At 30.3% G+C, this 14637-nt stretch overlaps 1 protein-coding gene across 1 annotated transcript; it reads left to right on the forward strand.

Annotated features, from left to right (window-relative positions):
* The first annotated feature begins 138 nt into the window (after positions 1 to 138).
* On the forward strand, positions 139 to 13477 carry LOC127700779 (centrosomal AT-AC splicing factor-like). Its single transcript, XM_052204432.1, has 9 exons — positions 139 to 274; positions 2188 to 2351; positions 3054 to 3158; positions 3855 to 3921; positions 5843 to 5908; positions 7174 to 7296; positions 8045 to 8165; positions 10233 to 10365; positions 12825 to 13477. Exons 1-9 carry the CDS (start codon positions 146 to 148, stop codon positions 13378 to 13380), a joined length of 1464 nt encoding a protein of 487 aa, XP_052060392.1. The 5' UTR covers positions 139 to 145; the 3' UTR covers positions 13381 to 13477.
* Positions 13478 to 14637: the final 1160 nt, after the last annotated feature.

Here is a 14637-nt window from a genome sequence, read left to right on the forward strand (position 1 = left end):
GTCAAGTATATTGTCATTTTTGAAATAAAAAAATAATGATCGAAAATGCATAACAAATGAAATGCAAAATATAGATAGTACACATTGAAGAGTCTGACAAAGACATGATCGGGACCTTATTTGTTTTGGCTTGTTCTCTTCAAAAATGGATTTGAGACAACAGTTTCAATATTGCTCTTTTTGCAAAATAAGCCACAAACAGAAGAAGAAACATGTATATTCCAAGAAGCACCAATCAATAATTATGAGAATTCTTCAAAAGTTTTCTGGAAAGGTTGTCATTTGAACACCCGCGTAGAAGTGATAAAATAAATTATTGTTATTCATACTAAGTCTAATACTATTCATACTTTTTTTAGCTAAATTCACAGCCTGTGACACAGGCACTTATTTCTGAAAAAAAAATGCGACCTACATGTATATATCTTAATATAACACAAGGTTCCATCTTGCTTTTTAAAAAAAATGATACTCAGTCGCAAACTTTTGCTACCATGCAGTCCGGTAAATCCGCCCACATAAGGCTTTGATCGTATGTATTTCTGCTTAATTATATACAAATTGTATCAAATTTAATATAAATCGATTCACTGACAAATCAACTTTGAGTAGTTTATCTCATTTCCCCAAAAATATCTGAAATAAATTTTAAAATCAACCATGTCAACAAAACAAGTGGGTCATCCGTGTTTTTATCCGAAATGTGTTTGTCCGGTAAATCCACCCATGCGCAGTAAATATGTATGGTGGGTCAGTTTATTACAAAATTGTGAAAGGAAAAGGTATTCTATTTATTAATAGACCACTTATAACGAGATTCCAGATAATAAAAAAAAAAAATTCAAGTCAGAAATGAGTTTTGTAAGCAATAATATGATTATCATTAGCTTTAGGAACTGTATTATATATATTACTTGAAATTTTTCGTTATAAAGGATTTTTCTTTAAAATTTGACATGCAGTGATGATATGTACAGTTTCTATGAATAAAATAGCAGACGAAATATTCACGGAAGTGACAATTACGGAAGAAATGGGAGTGGGCGGGTTTACTGGACGGGCGGAATTACTGGACACTACTGTATTTTTTAATTTTGTGTCGTTTATCCCACTCAAGGTCAATGTGAACCTGTTCAAATATCTGTGTATACACCACAAAATGTACTCTTGAGTGCAGATGAACCTGTGCATCTGGAAACATTTAAAGGCATACAAAGCCCTAGATAAATAAAATTCAAATGCACTTTATTTAACTTAACTGGATTTTGCTGTCCACTCTTTCTTAGTCTTTCAGAAGATGATAAAATAAACAAACACCTGAGTTTCACTTGATACAGTCTACTCAGTTTAATTTTATTATTGTAGTACCGTGAAATTGCATATGTGTATAACAATACAATTTAGTACGGTTTTAATTTACTGATAACTGAATCGATATTTATACCAATAAAAACAATATTCAAAGATCTAATTACAGTGTTGCATTGGTAACCTTTTAGCATGTTTAGAAAAAGTTTATTTAAAGGATTGATAAGTTTACCTGGATCGTATATAAATTTCTGGGCTCCGCACAACAACACTGTAAAATTTGAAAAGTGCTATTCCGTCTGAAATAATATTTTTACAGGTACAGCCAAACTTGCAAACCAAATCTGTGTATCTATGGAAGAATTTAGTAGAGGTTTTAAGTAATTTGTGGTAACGAAATCCCTGACTTAATAATTTACCAGTAATAATTAAATTACGCTCATTGAAATCCAAAATGTCACTACAGACATGGGCATAGCAAAGGAGTGGGATATATAAACACCGTAAGACGGTGCCAAAGTAATATCACCATCCAAAAAAGGAAAATTAACAATAGGGAAAGAAAACTCATCCCTTTTGTCGTAAAATTTTGTGTAGATTTTCTGGTGTAAAACTGAAATGTCTAAATCTAGGAAAGGATCCTTGTTGCTGTTAATATACCATAATTATTACACAAAAGGGAGGTTCTCGAAAATTCTTTCCTAACTTTGTTTATTTTGGCACCTAAATTTAAAGCATTAGTCAAACAATACTATAAGTCTTTTATGAAGTCTACGCATCTTCCAAATTTATATGCACATTGCATTGACAAACAATAATACAGTGTACAAAATCCACAGTCAACCATGCTAGTTTCATTATAAATTTTATTTCTTTCAGGTGAAATTTGCTAAAACTACATTAGACAGTCCCGATATACAAGACTCTGGTTATGAGGTTGGTGCAAAGTTTTGGTGTTATTTCTGTGTGGATGAATTTGACAAACATCTACAGCTAGATGTGTTTATGGTGAAATTTGGAGGATTGTTGGAACACATTGCGCTGTAAGTTCAAGAATATTCTGTATGGTGCACTTTTTATATACATCTAGTTGTTTACATACATACCAGTAATGTAATAAGAACATCTTCACATCTTCAAATTATTTCAACGATAATGGTAATTATTAACACTCTAGGAGTGGGGGATTTATTGCAATAACCGTGTCCCTCTGTCTGTCCAGCAAATATTTTCATCACAATTTTCTCAGAATTTACTGGATAGAATGACCTTATATTTGGTCAGCATCTTGACAATGATGAGTTGTAATGTGTGAGCATTTTTAAGATCTTTCAAATACCTTCTAGATTTGTTTGCCAATACTTTGAATTTTTCACAATCATGACAATGTTGAATGAACTTAAAAATTTTCGTCACACATTTGTCCAATACTTCTGAACAGAATGACTTTAGATTTGATCAGCAGCTGAACAGTGATGAGTTGCAAATTTGATGCACTTTTCAGATCTGGCAGACACCCTCTTCCTCTTATTTTCATACTTTGAATTACAATTGGAGGTATGCTTTTCACAATAATGCATGCATTCTTGTTAAATTTGTTACTACTGATTCTATTTGAGTATCAATATGAGTTCAGAATTGTTACGGATATACTTATATAAATAAATTCTCAAATCTGTCAAAAATATATGCATGATATGTGAATTGATAATTGAAATCCATGATGATTATTTGTTTTGTTACAGAGATACCCACAGAACATCTGTTTACATGTTTCTACGACAACATAGATTAGATGAAGAGAAGCAACAAGCTGTACAGTTTTTACTGTCACAAGATGCTCTAATAAAGTAAGCAGAAGATATTATTTATTTGAAAATAACTGATGTTGAAGTAAAGTTAAAAAATAGAACACAAACAAATTAGGTTATTGTCTTATCAAACATTTTTCACAGCAAAACAGGTATTTTCGTATTTTATTTATTTTAATGTTATAAAATTTTTATACAATGTGAGGATTAATGACACTTTTTTTGACAGTGAGCTTCCCTTTTCTGTATTGACAATTTTCCTTTTTGTCATTCCAGAGTTAACATAAACTTGCTTGTTGTAAAATGGATACATTTTTCTGAATTTCATACCATAATGTGAAATATTTACACAATGTTAAGATTGATAAAAGTTAGTTCTCTTTAGGTAAAAGGTTTATTGATTGTATGGTGACTGATATATAATGTATTTACTACATATTTGTGTATTGTACATTTCAAAGGGCAAACCAAAACAACTAAATACATTTCAGGAATTTTGCATACTCGAATGACTTTGAATAATTATATTTAGGTTCACTTCTCAAGAACCCCGTGGATATATTTCAATGATATTATAATGCAACCAATTTAAAACCTAATAGAAGATTGAAGAGCTGATTTAACAATAAAACATCAGAAGCCAGACAATCTTAGGAACCAAACCTATGGAAGAATATATGACTTTGTAGAAAAGTTTGTTTTTAAGATATAAGATGTGCATTATTTCTCTTCCAGATTTAAAGAAACTACAGTTTTGAAGTTAAGAAAGTATGAAGAAAGAAAAAGACAAACTCTTAAAATGGTATAGTATTTAGTTAGCATGTAGAATAAAGTTCACCTCAAAAAAGTATTGTGGATTGTTTGAGTACCCCCAGCATCTGTGTGTATTTTGACAGCAGATTGTTTGGAATTGATTTATGTGAAAAGTTTTAAAATCTTGATGGATGACAGCCACATAACTCAAATCCCTTCATTGAATTGATGTATGTGAAAAAATTTAAAATCTTGATGGGATGACAGCCACAAAACTGAAATCCCTTCATTGAATTGATGTATGAGAAAAGTTTTAAAATCTTGATGGGATGACAGCCACAAAACTCAAATCCCTTCATTGAATTGATGTATGTGAAAAAATTTAAAATCTTGATGGGATGACAGCCACAAAACTCAAATCCCTTCATTGAATTGATTTATGAGAAAAGTTTTAAAATCTTGATGGGATGACAGCCACAAAACTCAAATCCCTTCACTGAATTGATGTATGTGAAAAAAATTAAAATCTTGATGGGATGACAGCCACAAAACTCAAATCCCTTCATTGAATTGATTTATGAGAAAAGTTTTAAAATCTTGATGGGATGACAGCCACAAAACTCAAATCCCTTCATTGAATTGATGTATGTGAAAAAATTTAAAATCTTGATGGGATGACAGCCACAAAACTCAAATCCCTTCATTGAATTGATTTATGAGAAAAGTTTTAAAATCTTGATGGGATGACAGCCACAAAACTCAAATCCCTTCATTGAATTGATTTATGAGAAAAGTTTTAAAATCTTGATGGGATGACAGCCACATAACTCAAATCCCTTCATTGAATTTGATTTATGTTTTTAACTGTAAATTTTTTTGGAAAATTTTAATAAAATTAGTTTACTTAATTTTTTATACGACCGCGAAAATTTTTGCGGTCGTATATTGGTATCACGTCGTCGTCGTCCAAAGACTTTTGGTTTCCGGACAATAACTTTAGTATTAGTAAATAGAAATCTATGAAATTTAAACATAAGGTTTATAACCACAAAAGGAAGGTTGGGATTGATTTTGGGGGTTATGGTCCCAACAGTTAAGGAATTAGGGGCCAAAAAGGGACCCAAATAAGCATTTTTCTAGTTTCATGACAATAACTTGTGGAACAGTGTATGGATCTCTCTGAAATTATACTACAAGTTTCCATACCACAAAGGGATGGTTAAGATTGGCTTAGGGGGGTTATGGCTCAAACCGTTTAGGAATAAGGGGCAAAAAAGTGAGAAAAAACAAGGGTGTCCTTGGACAATTACTTAAGTACAAATTACAGTGTAAGGGAGGTAATTCAAACAAAACTTTGAATTACCTCCCTTACACTGCTTTTAAATTATGTATTTAAAGAAATGTTGTATTGTCTAGAGGTGATTAGCTGTCAATTCATTTATAGAAGTTGATTAAGGTAAATTAATTTTAGCTATGATTATGTATGTCATTTTCTATTTTAAGACTTTAATGATGTATTTAAATGGGTTATTATGGTTGCAAACTACATTGGAAATTTGAATTGAGATTAAAAAAATTTGGAAAAAGAAGGGGGGTAAAAAAAAAAACAGCATAGTGTATTGCAGAAAAGCAAAAAATTGAATATAAATTCAAATCATATAACCAATTCTAAGTTCTTTGACTACAGTTATTCTGTGTCAGAAACCTATTATGTGTCAAATATTGAATTAAAATCCAAATTCAGACCTCTATCAAGCGTGAATATTGTGTCCATTTTTGCCCCAACTGTTCAGGGTTGGACCTCTACGGTCGTATCCAGCTGTGCTCGGCGAAGCAATTTATTGTTATTGAAAAAAATTGCCTTTTCAGTGCAGCTTTCTTATAAATATAAAGTCAAAATTCATAGAAATTATGCACTGAACTCTTCTTATCTTTATGTCAGTGATTTCAATCACTAATTTTATTTTTAGGAATCTAAACACATAGAAGAGGAAGATAACAGAAGGAGAATGATGTGCCATGAATTCATGTCTGAGGTCTGTCTGTCTGTTGCCTGTATCCATTTTGTAAAAATAATTGGTTTGGTCTATACTAAATATATATGTTATAGCGGATGAATTCCTAAAAAGGATACCATATTTGAGAGCATAATTTTAATTGTTGTCATCCAGTGGTTCATTTTTTAAGACTAAAAATGGTACAGCAGTTGAAATGGATAACAAAATGATAAAATGAGAAAGATAATATGGTGTTGTTTTGCATTGTTGACATTGATTGATGTCTTGTAACCAAAAAAGAGAAAATACATAAAAATAAAAAATCTACAAAAATACCATTTTTCCTCAATCCATGAAAATTTATTCCCACAGTATTTGTTTTCCTGTAGTTATTTAAAAACATTACCAGCAGATTTAGATGCTTGATTTGTCAACAAAAGATTACATGATATCTTTAAAATTGGTTTTGTTCAGTGCCAAGATTGCATTCCAATATGCAAACAACTGCAGGGCTTGTTTTAAAGACTGTGCCTTGTGTATATTATTTGAATGATTTCATAGTATTACATGGACCATCAGATGTTAAAAAGTTAGAGGATTACATTTGTCATCAAGAATTACAAAATTAGAAATTTTTATTGATTTACTGTTAAGTCTAGCAATATTATCTTTGTGGAAGTGTTTTTAGTGTATTTAGTCACTTTTTATCATCATTATGTCGAAGCTTGGTAGCCTTGGTTTAAGTTTAAGCTAAGGGCTATTCCAGAAAAAAATGTATGGGGGGGTTGGAAGGCAGTTTTTGTCAGCACCCACAACCCAGACAATTGTAATGGAGAATCATAGTGCATTATAGTGTGAAAAGTTGCTCGAAAAGTTGCTCTGATACCCATCACCCATGTATTATTAATATATAGTGCCTTCCAACCCCCCCATACATTTTTTTCTGGAATAGCCCTAAGTATAGATAGTTTTTCATTCAGTTTCTCCCTACAAAAACTGGATACAGATATTTAGGAAATGATCCTAATTTAGTGTACTCTTATTTTCTGTAACCATAAATTTAGCAAATACTAGTATAACATTATGTAGCAATTTATTTAATCAATTACTGGCTTTTTAGCTTTAGTCTTTCTATTTCAATGAAAAGGACAAATCAATGAATACACAAAATTAACTTTATAAAGGAATAAACTTGAATTAAGGCTATTCAATACATATGTATATTAATTCACAAAAGCCTTTTTTTGTGAATTAAATGAACATATCTTTGCTGGTGACATTACATTTTCCTGAATTTAAAATAGCCACAGTTAGACAGAAACAATAAAACAAGCTCTAGAAGTAATGAACCCAGAAGTGTTCCAAATGTCCAGAGGAAGGCAACTTTGTCAGCACATGGTGATGGACTGACTTTTATTGGAACTTCAGTGAGTATTGTTAAAATCAATTTACATGTATTAAAATTTTGAGGTTTTACGAAAGATAAAGGTAACAAATGAAAACAGCTTTGTGTAGAATGAAAAAGAAAATGACTATTACTGAATCAAAGATGGCAGAGCATATTTTTGAAGAAAGGGCAATAAGCATCATTCTAAAAGAAGGATATTTATGGTAGGTTTCATTGTCTCTCTCTGATGCCACTAGATTTGTATCTTTTTAAAACATTATATTAAGTATGTTAATCTTTTGATAAAAAAAAAAATTGATTTAGAGATGATCTCGCAGGTGTCTTTAAAGTTTTCTCACCACCAAATCATTTTATTTGTAAATTGACATTATTAAAAGATTTATAAACAAAGAAATTGATATATATATATATAAACACTTTCATTGTAATAAAAATATAGATCGCTGTATTTATTTTTCAAGAAATATGAATACTGCTATATAACTGATTGATTTGTAGAATTATCCTCTGATTATCTCCCCCTGAATTGTACTCGCTTAAGTTATCTCCATTGGCAAGATTAATATATAAATAAGTCTGTAATTCTGATGTATTTCTTAAATGAATGTCTGATCAGGAAAAGAATTAAGCAATTGCACTGCCAAGAAAAAAAAATCTCAGATTTGTCTTTATAAAAATTATAAACAGTATAAACATAAACTGATAAAATAGATGCTCAGGTTAACATTGTCAGTGTGAAATGTTGATATTTCTTTTAACAATGACAGAATTTAGGGGAAGCTGAAGACAATGTTCATACAGATGCTCTACCACCATGGCTTCAAGGAGAGGGAGACACACATAACAGAAGTGAAATTGGTCCTACCATAGAGGATTATAATAAACATTGTAAGTATTATAGATGATAATGGTCCTACTATAGAAGATTATAATATACATTGTAAGTATTATAAATAATAATGGTCCTACCATAGAAGATTATAATAAACATTGTAAGTATTATAGATGATAATGGTCCTACTATAGAAGATTATAATAAACATTGTAAGTATTATAAATGATAATGGTCCTAGCATAGAGGATTATAATATACATTGTAAGTATTATAAATAATAATGGTCCTACCATAGAAGATTATAATAAACATTGTAAGTATTATAGATGATAATGGTCCTACCATAGAAGATTATAATAAACATTGTAAGTATTATAGATGATAATGGTCCTACTATAGAAGATTATAATAAACATTGTAAGTATTATAAATAATAATGGTCCTACCATAGAAGATTATAATAAACATTGTAAGTATTATAGATGATAATGGTCCTACTATAAAGGATTATAATATACATTGTAAGTATTATAAATAATAATGGTCCTACCATAGAAGATTATAATATACATTGTAAGTATTATAAATGATAATGGTCCTACCATAGAGGATTATAATAAACATTGTACCCGGTAAGTATTATATGTAAGTATTATAAATAATAATGGTCCTACCATAGAGGATTATAATATACATTGTAAGTATTATAAATAATAATGGTCCTACCATAGAGGATTATAATATACATTGTAAGTATTATAAATAATAATGGTCCTACCATAGAAGATTATAATATACATTGTAAGAATTATAAATAATAATGGTCCTACTATAGAAGATTATAATAAACATTGTAAGTATTATAAATGATAATGGTCCTACCATAGAAGATTATAATATACATTGTAAGTATTATAAATGATAATGGTCCTACCATAGAGGATTATAATAAACATTGTACCCGGTAAGTATTATATGTAAGTATTATAAATAATAATGGTCCTACCATAGAGGATTATAATATACATTGTAAGTATTATAAATAATAATGGTCCTACCATAGAAGATTATAATAAACATTGTAAGTATTATAAATGATAATGGTCCTACCATAGAAGATTATAATATACATTGTAAGTATTATAAATGATAATGGTCCTACCATAGAGGATTGTAATAAACATTGTACCCGGTAAGTATTATATGTAAGTATTATAAATAATAATGGTCCTACCATAGAGGATTATAATATACATTGTAAGTATTATAAATAATAATGGTCCTACCATAGAGGATTATAATATACATTGTAAGTATTATAAATAATAATGGTCCTACCATAGAAGATTATAATATACATTGTAAGAATTATAAATAATAATGGTCCTACTATAGAAGATTATAATAAACATTGTAAGTATTATAAATGATAATGGTCCTACCATAGAAGATTATAATATACATTGTAAGTATTATAAATGATAATGGTCCTACCATAGAGGATTATAATAAACATTGTACCCGGTAAGTATTATATGTAAGTATTATAAATAATAATGGTCCTACCATAGAGGATTATAATATACATTGTAAGTATTATAAATAATAATGGTCCTACCATAGAAGATTATAATAAACATTGTACCCGGTAAGTATTATATGTAAGTATTATAAATAATAATGGTCCTACCATAGAAGATTATAATATACATTGTAAGAATTATAAATAATAATGGTCCTACTATAGAAGATTATAATAAACATTGTAAGTATTATAAATAATAATGGTCCTAGCATAGAAGATTATAATAAACATTGTAAGTATTATATGTAAGTATTAAAAATAATAATGGTCCTACCATAGAGGATTATAATAAACATTGTAAGTATTATATATAAGTATTATAAATAATAATGGTCCTACGGACACTGCAGATTTGTTGGGTCAGATTTGTTACAAGAGAGAGTTGAACAGCAACAAAAATAAACTTAATCTTGCCATAAAGTTGTGAACCTGTGACTTATTTAAAGGTTCATTAATTAATAAAGGTGTATGTCTTTACTCATGATATAGTTAAGGAAGCTTACTAATTAATTGTTCTCAATGTTTTAATTTGCAGTAGAAAAAGAGAAAACCAGAAAATTACCAGCAGGTAGAGTAGGTGCCAAGTTTGACCGATCTGGTTCTTTATCATCACAGTGGTTACCATCATTTGGGAGAGTATGGAATACAGGGAGGAGACAACAATCTGAGTAGGTCCATCCGTCCGTACGTCCCAAAATTGGTTTCCGTTCTCTAACTTGAGTTTGCCTCAACCAAATGTTATGAAACTTATACACAAAACACAGATCAAGTTTGAATTTTGGTGGGGCTACTTTAACCGTTCTAGAGTTATGCCCCTTTATAAATGAAAAAATTGCAAAATTTTTATTTTCTTCTAAATATGAAGTAATTTTTAAAATTGGAATTATCTTCCTTTGTCCATGATTATAGTTGAATCAACTACAATCAATGCTTTATACAATGCAATGTTTAATTTTGACTTCCACTGTTAAAACACAGATCAAGTTTGAATTTTGGTGAGGTCACTTTAACCGTTCTAGAGTTATGCCCCTTTATAAATGAAAAAATTGCAAAATTTTTATTTTCTACTAAATATGAAGTAATTTTTAAAATTGGATTTATCTTCCTTTGTCCATGATTATAGTTGAATCAACTACAATCAATGCTTTATACAATGCAATGTTTAATTTTGACTTCCACTGTTAAAACACAGATCAAGTTGAATTTGGGTAGTGTCACTTTAACCATTCTTGAGTTATGCCCCTTTATAAATTGAAAGATTGCAAAAATTTAAGTTTCCATTCTGTAACTTAAGTTTGCCCCAACCAAACATTATGAAAACTATACACAATATTCATTACCACAAAACTAAGATCAAGCACAAATTTTTTGTTTCCGTTTTCTAACTTTAGTTTGCCTCAACCAAATGTTATGAAACTTATACACAATGCTTATTACTTTATAATACAGATTACGCACGAAATTTGGTAGCGACACTTTTACCATTCTTGAGTTATGTCCCTTTATAAACATAAAAATTGCTGAATTTTTTTTTAGTTTGTCTCAACCAAATGTTATAAAACTTATACACAACTGTTCTAGAGTTATGCGTGTTTACAAATAGAAAAATTGCTGAATTTTTAGTTTCTGTTCCCATCTTAAGTTAGCCTCAACCAAATGTTATGAGACTTACACACAATGCTTATTACCACAAAACTCAGATCAAGTTAAAATTTGGGTAGCGTCACTTTTACCGTTCTTCTGTTATGTCCCTTTATAACTATATGATATGCAAGAGGGGACATCATCTGTGTCCACATGTGGACACTATCCACATTTATTTTATACATAACTCCTTCAAAACAGCTTGACAGAATTCAACCAAATTTTCAAAGATTTTTCTACCTGCATAAATGTTCAACTATAATTTTATTAGTTTGCTAATGTAAGTCCTTGAAAATAGATTGACAGTATTCCACCACTTGCACTGATTCTTCTACAAAATATGAAGTTGTCCTGCTATTTGAATATTTTATCTGAGTGATTTTTGGGGTTTCCCATACCAAAAAATGGACGTTGTTTTTTCTGTTTATATTATTATTTTACATCATGCTATAAAGTAGTTTAGGGGTGGGGGGGGGGGGGGGGGTATTTAGTTTTTGTCTCTGGATGCTAGATAACTCCAATACTTTATATTGGATTGCAACCATACTTGGATATATGATCACATACATAAAGAGAGGAAGGTCACTATTAATTTTGAGGTTACAAGGTCGAAAGTTAAGGTCATAGTTACTATAAAAAAAAGCAGATTAAACCAAGGGGACATTCAAAAGTTATGTCAAAGAAACTGACAACACCATGTCAATAATGAAAAAAGATGAAAAGACAAACAAGTCTACAAAACACAACATAGAAAACTAGACTGAGAAACACAGACCCACCACTGGAAACCAGGGGTGATCCTAATGGACTGAAATTTGTGCAGAAAAGTGTTTTCAAGATGCTTAATACAATACTACATATCCCATTGCAACTTCACTTGTGTATATGGTCACATATGAAAAATGGAAAATCCCTGTATATTTTGATGTCAGTCTAAAAATAGATTTGTGCAAAAAAATATATGTCTAAAATCATAGCTAGGAATCAAACCTTAAAGTAAACAGAAAAAAAACTATGCCATCAGGTCACTATAATCTTTTTTTCACTTTATATTGGGGTGTAGGACATGAGAGTTTATTCACTACTACCTAGTTCTTTATTTGGGGGCGAAAGGCTACCCATGTCTTCCTTGGAGACTCACACATTTTTAACTGAATCTTTTAAACAGATAAGTATGCATGGTTTATAAAAGAACAATAACGTTTTAGTAAATGGGTCAAACTTTTCCACTATGAGCTGTGCACATACTTTTTTTTTATGATGAAAAATTGCAATTTGAAAATTTACCTGCCACTTGCCTGAAGTTCATTTTGGCTAATTGACCTGTGACCTTGGTGCAATCTCAAGAAAAGACAGCTGGTCTTTAGATCTAGAATACAGGTTATTTCTGATGGAACAGAGATTTGACTCCTATTGTGTGAGAACAGATTTGTTGGGCTGGATGGATATTGATGAAACTTTACTTTACCTTATTTGCTTTCAGGATATTCTTCAGGAAAGAATTAGGCATGTCAAACACCACAACTGATATACACAACAAGTACGATGTCAGTGACGAGAAGACTGTTAATAACACTGAATTATCAGTTAACATTAGACCATATGTAAAGAAGAAACGAGTTTGTGAAACAGTCACAAGCAATGAAACAGAGAGACAATCAAGTTCTGAATTACAACATCTTCACCATTCTTATCAAAATACAAGCAATGAAATGGAGAGACAGTCGAGTTATGATCTACAAAATCATCACTATTCTTATCAGGCTACAGGGACACATATCCAACCATACGTGAGATCCAATGGAACTATGAACAATTTACCTTATAATAATTATAATATGCCAAACATACAGAACATTCAAAATTCAGGACAGGTTTATAATACTTTAGGTCAAGGTGTACCTTTGTATGGAGTAAATAATGAACATGAATTTTACAACTTGATAGAACAGAATAGAACTGATATACCAATTAACTACGAAACAACAACTAATGGTAGACAGCCTTCAAGTACTGCATCAATGCCATATACTCAGTGAAAAATATGTCGTCATATTATAAACATTGTATACTTAATTATGCTGTATTTGTTAACAGAATTGAAATCACAGGAAATAAAACATCTATTTCACTTCAATGCTGACACAATGAAATGTGTTGCCTGCTTTACTTATCATTATTGAACTTATGTTGAAAGCCTGTAATATGAGGGTTTTACCACAAGTACACTTAAAATTAACATAACTAATGATCCAAATGAGTTCAAGGTTATATCAACCCTGCCAAACAGACATTGTACACCTTAGAATCATTCCATACACCTAATATAGTTGACCTACAGCTTAAAGTATCTAAGAAACAGACTTAAACTGGAAAATAGAACATTAACCTATGAACTACAATGTATGACAATGATATCAAAGTCAGATGAAACCTGGCAGCCAGACATTTGCACTTTACAATCATTCCATACACCAAATATAATTGACATATTGCTTACAGTATCTAAGAAACGGACCTAATCACATAACTTGATTACTGATCCATGAAATGATGTCGAAGTCAGGTCTGGGGAACCCTGTCTGACAGACATGTAGACCTTGCAAAGAACCCATATTCCAAATTTAGTTATATTATTACTTTTAATAAGTGATAAATTCACATGACAAAAAATTTTTTTAAAAATTTCAAGCAGTTGCTGAACCAAGAAAATGAGGTCAAGGACAATGGATATATGATAAACAGAAACTCGGTAACATAAGGTATGAAGCCTCCAGGTCTTTTACCCTCTTAAATACACAAAAAATGTATAAAGCTTAATATAAATATTTTACGTGGCAGTAGGATTGTAATCCCTATGTCTCACATTCTGCAACTTTCAGCACAGGTGAGACAAAAATCAGTAAGAGAACAACATGTTTTGTAGGTTTTTGTCCATTTTTTTTTTTTTTTAATTGATACTTTTTGGTGTGTTATGGTTCATAATTTTGTTGTTGGCTTTTTTTTTTACTAATAAGGCATGTATTTGTACATGGTACTATGAGATTTTTTGTTCATGTCTATAGTGATTCCATAAGGCAGTGGCACAAAAAGTATAAAGATATCCAGGTATAGAATGAATTATACAATTGTTTCAAAACTTAACAAAACTTTATAGAACAATTGGTTTTAAATTGAGATTTAGAAAGTAATGTAAAATAAAAGAGATGTGGAATGATTGCCAATGTGAAAACTATCCACCAGACCAAATGACGTAGATGTTATCAACTACAAGTCACTGTACAACAATGAGCAAA

The sequence above is a fragment of the Mytilus californianus genome, unplaced genomic scaffold, assembly GCF_021869535.1.
Source record: "Mytilus californianus isolate M0D057914Y unplaced genomic scaffold, xbMytCali1.0.p SCAF_5, whole genome shotgun sequence".
Taxonomy (NCBI): domain Eukaryota; kingdom Metazoa; phylum Mollusca; class Bivalvia; order Mytilida; family Mytilidae; genus Mytilus; species Mytilus californianus.

Coding starts and splice junctions, on each gene's coding strand:
- LOC127700779 (XM_052204432.1), top strand. CDS start 146: ATGGATTTGAGACAACAGTTTCAATATTGCTCTTTTTGCAAAATAAGC. Junction 275..2,187: donor TTCAAAAGTTTTCTGGAAAG/GTTGTCATTTGA, acceptor TATTTCTTTCAG/GTGAAATTTGCTAAAACTAC. Junction 3,922..5,842: donor AAAGACAAACTCTTAAAATG/GTATAGTATTTA, acceptor TTTTATTTTTAG/GAATCTAAACACATAGAAGA.